Genomic DNA, 4,333 nt, shown 5'->3' on the forward strand with positions numbered 1-4,333 from the left:
ACGACCACGCCCACTCAGACATGACCACACCCACTCAAACATGACCACACCCACACAAACACAACCACGCCCACACAAACATGTCCACGCTCACACAAGCATGACCACGCCCACACAAGCATGAGAACACCTACACAAACACGCCCACACAAACACAACCACACCCACTCAAACATGACCACACCCACTCAAACATGACCACGCCCACACAAACCAAAAACAGTCAAAAAGAGGCAGACACCAGAAACAGTCAGTAGTCGCTGAAGGGGGGGTTTGTTTGGGGGTCTTGTCTGCTTGAATCTGCCTCACAACAGCACAGGGGGGGGGGCGCCCTTCAGACGTGTGGGGGCCGAGTGGGCCGCCATCCACGCTCTCTCACAAACTCACAGTGCAGCTGAAGGACTCATTGGTGCTGGAACTGGAGGGATCTGGAGATTCTGCCGGGTCGGACCTGGACGTCTGCCGGTTCTGAACCTCAAACTCCTTCAACTGTAAGGAGCAAGGACAGCAGGTTGCTATGGCAACATTAAAGACAGTCGATCCGTTCACAGATCTCCTGACATCTCACCCGAGCCAGGGCCTCCTCGATGGAGATCATGTTCTCCTTCACCATCATCATCAGCTGGATGCGCTCTTCATCGCTCATGGTGATTTCACTCGCCACAAAGCCCACACTGTCTCCTGCCAGCAGAACGCAGGTCAGATGGACCTGATGACGGGTCCAGAGAAGGTTCTGATCCAGAACAAACCTTTGGAGATCTGTCGCACAAAACCAGGAACTTCTGGAGACTTCTGGACCTTCCGGAAACTTTGCCAGATGGACTTGCTCTTCCTCTTGGCCTCCCATCTTCCTGTGGAACGTGTTCAGGTTATCCGTCACCGAGACCCACCCTCAGTCCAAACCCGATCCCCACACTCACCCGCGGAGCCTTCGTCTGAGCTGGACCTGTTCACCGCAGACCTGCAGCAGAGAAACACAGCTGTGATGGAGCACAGAGGAGAAGAACCAGAACCAGGAGCAGAACCAGGACCAGGACCAGAACCAGGACCAGGACCAGAACCAGGAGCAGAACCAGACCTCACCACCCCCCACCCCGAACAGAGAAAGATTCCTGCAGGAATTTTGTATTTTTCTGAAACTGCCATGAAAAGATGCTCAGCGGGTTTCCTTTTTTGGGTGGGGGTGGGGGGTTGTGGTCATTAACACTGAGAGTGAATAACTTTAGTTTGACCGTAAGGGACTCCCCCACTTTAAAACGTTTCGTTACCTCTTTTAAAAATCTGGAGTGTCTGGAGGAAACGTCTGATTCTGAGTTATGATGGTTGATGATGCTGGGGGGGGGGAGGGGGGGGCGCTTAAAGCTTCACCATGAACCACCTTCATCCTCTTCATCATCATCACCATCAGAACCACATCTTTGTGCAGATGTCTGGACATCTGTCTCCAGGGGGCGGAGTTACCTTTATACCTTCAAGCATCAGAGTCTTCAGAAGTGACTCAACAGTGAACAAAGGAAGGAAGGGCAGAGGTGACACAGACATGACCTGGGGGCTCCAGGAAGTAGCTGGGGGGTCATCAGTCCAGCTTTGGGGGATCTGAGGTTTACCTTCTGTCGGCCTCTGGAGTGGACGTGCTGCTGCTCAGGCCAAGAGATTCCTGTAAGACAAGACGCACTTCCTGTTCAGAGAAACCACGCCCCCTAACCCTCCCCCAGTGGTCAGTGATCAGCTCGTGTCCTCCCCAACTCGGTTTGAACTCCCCAGCCAAGTTTCAAGGGCAGTTTTCCGCACCACAGAAAGCAGCTGCAGGTGCTCATCAGCGCGTCTGCAGCTGCGCGTCTGCAGCTGCGCATCTGCAGCTGCGCGTCTGCAGCTGCACAGGAAGTGACACATCAGGCTTACCTGGATCTGAAAGCGAAGCTGCGGCGACGCCGGCATCCAGTCCACCTTTCCCTAAACATGGAGGAGGAAACGACAGGCGTCACCTGACAGAACTCAGGCACTGATGAGGTTTGACTTCGGTTCCCAGGTGATGTGAAAGACAAGAACCTTCAAACCCAGAAGACGACTCGAAAAGTCACGATGCAGAACACCTGAAACCGAGCGGCAAACACGGAAGACTGCTTCGACAGCAGCTGTGGTTGGACCAGAAAACAGAGGGAGTCCAGAAGGAGCTGTCAAGATAGTCTGAACATCCTGAAGCTCCTGAAGCTCCTGAAGCTCCTAAAGCTTCTGAAGGTCCTGAAGCTCCTGAAGCTTCTGAAGCTCCTCAAGCTCCTGAAGCTCCTCAAGCTTCTGAAGCTTCTGAAGGTTCTGAAGGTCCTGAAGCTCCTGAAGCTTCTGAAGCTCCTCAAGCTTCTGAAGCTCCTCAAGCTCCTGAAGCTCCTCAAGCTTCTGAAGGTCCTGAAGCTCCTGGAGCTTCTTAAGCTCCTGAAGCTCCTAAAGCCTCCGAAGCTCCTGAAGCTCCTGCTTCCAACATCTCTGTGAGAAGATCCTGGACCTTAGCGCTGTCTTTCAGACCGTGATGACTCACCGTGTCGACGTCTTGTACCACCTTGCGTCTGCGCAGCTCCTCCATCCTTTCGCTCACGTCGCTGAGCGAGGCGCCGTAGTACTGCGAGTACTCCTGAGCCAGCTCCTGCAGGTTCCCCACTGAGCCGTCCTGCAGAAATGGAGGGTCAGAGTCAGCACCAGAACCCGGGTCCTGGGGGGGTCTCCAGCAGCGCGTCACCTTCCGGCTCACTGACTCCTTCCGCCCCCTCACCGAGGGAGGGGGCGGTGACGCATGCCCCTTCTGCCCCCACAGTCACTGGAGAGGCTGCAGCTCAGTGAACCGCACGGCTCAAGCAGCACTTCATCATCGTCATCCTCACACGGCTGAACCAGAACTTCCTTCCATTGTTCCCAAAGACCCGCTTTCTGCTGACTCTGGGACCTGAACTGGGGGGGTCCATGATGAACCCGAACTGACCTCAGAATGCCGCAGCCTCCCAGAACCAGAACCACTCTGCTGGGAACAAGCCCATATTAACACTCCTCCACCACCGTGCCTCACAGAGTAATCTACTCCTGGTTACTAGAGCAGCGCTGAGCTCATGACGTTTGCGGCACAGATCACAAACCCGTAATCAGCGCTGCAGTATATTTACCATGACTGTGATGACGAGTCGACTCGGACCGACTCTCTGACAGCATGTCTAGAGAAGAGACCTGTTTGTTTGTAAATAAAATGCCCCCCCAGTGAAAATGCCCCCAGACTTTGGCAGCTTCTCATCCTCCACAGAGAGAGGCTGACCGCGGCATAGACGGGCCTTTGTGGAGCGGTCACATGATGCTGCAGCCGCCTCCGTGCTCGTTAGGCTGTTAGTGCACGAGGCCTCAGTGCACGGGTGGGGGGGGTCACATTTCCCAGCATCACACAGACAAACAAAGCACCACAACCCCCCACCCCCCACCCTATCCCCCGGTCCTCAGCAGGTCCGGTTCACCACAGCTCAGCAAAAACAAACGATGAGTCAAACGAGGAACCCAAAGACCTGCTCTGACCCGGAGTCCAGACCCGAGGTTCTGAGGCAACAGTCCAGTGGTTCCAAACTTTTCTGTTACGTCTAAAGAAGAAACAACACGACCCTGTGACCCCCACACAGCCAGAAACACAACAACACTCACCACAGACGAGGACCAACGCTGCCTTAGAGTAGGGAGGGGGAGTCAACCACATATGAAGCTGGAGCTTCAGGGTGGAGCTCTGCTCTACAGCTGCGGCCCACACAGATGAGCTGACTCAAATGCCAGCGCCAGAGTTTATGCAAAGCGGGCCCGCCCCCCCCAGGACTGCTGAGTCAGCAGAACCCAAAAAAAAAGGAAACACACAAAAAACGCACAGAGAAGTGGGGCTGTACCCGAAGCAACCACAAGAGGGCAGCAAAGGATTACTTCTGCTGCACAGAGAGAACACTGCAGGATGTCTGCTTTCAGCTGGTAGAGATACCAAAAAAGGTGAAGGTGATGGAGGTGGAGGAGGAGGTGATGAAGGTTATGAAGGTAATTAAGGTAGAGGTGGTGGAGGTGGTGGAGGTGATGGAGGAAGTGGAGGTGATGGAGGAAGTGGAGGTGATGGAGGAGGTGGTGGAGGTGTGAGCCGAGCAGAGTTCAGTGCTAAAAACAGAGTAAATATTTCAAACACAGCTGATTCTGGGTCGTGTCTGCATGAGAACCAAAACGTCCCACTGAACCTGAAGGCATCATTTATGCATCAGGGGGGGTGACCTTGTTAAAGGAAGCAGATGTAAATGTTACTGTTTGTTAACCCCCCCAAATGTCTGCAGCCTGG

General features: G+C 54.2%; 1 protein-coding gene across 2 annotated transcripts in view; it reads right to left on the reverse strand.

The window, feature by feature from the left end:
- LOC112149226 (SAM and SH3 domain-containing protein 1) overlaps positions 1-2,662 on the reverse strand; it is a gene marked incomplete at its 5' end in the record, with an annotated part of 8,567 nt that extends 5,905 nt beyond the window's left edge. For both annotated transcript variants that reach the window (XM_024276811.1, XM_024276803.1), the window contains 7 exon segments: positions 388-489; positions 569-681; positions 750-851; positions 921-961; positions 1,608-1,657; positions 1,903-1,953; positions 2,534-2,662. In XM_024276811.1, coding sequence (XP_024132579.1) covers positions 388-489; positions 569-681; positions 750-851; positions 921-961; positions 1,608-1,657; positions 1,903-1,953; positions 2,534-2,662 — 588 coding nt within the window.
- Between the last annotated feature and the right edge of the window lie 1,671 nt (positions 2,663-4,333).

Source organism: Oryzias melastigma, linkage group LG22 (genome assembly GCF_002922805.2).
Source record: "Oryzias melastigma strain HK-1 linkage group LG22, ASM292280v2, whole genome shotgun sequence".
In the NCBI taxonomy this organism is placed as follows: Eukaryota; Metazoa; Chordata; class Actinopteri; order Beloniformes; family Adrianichthyidae; genus Oryzias; species Oryzias melastigma.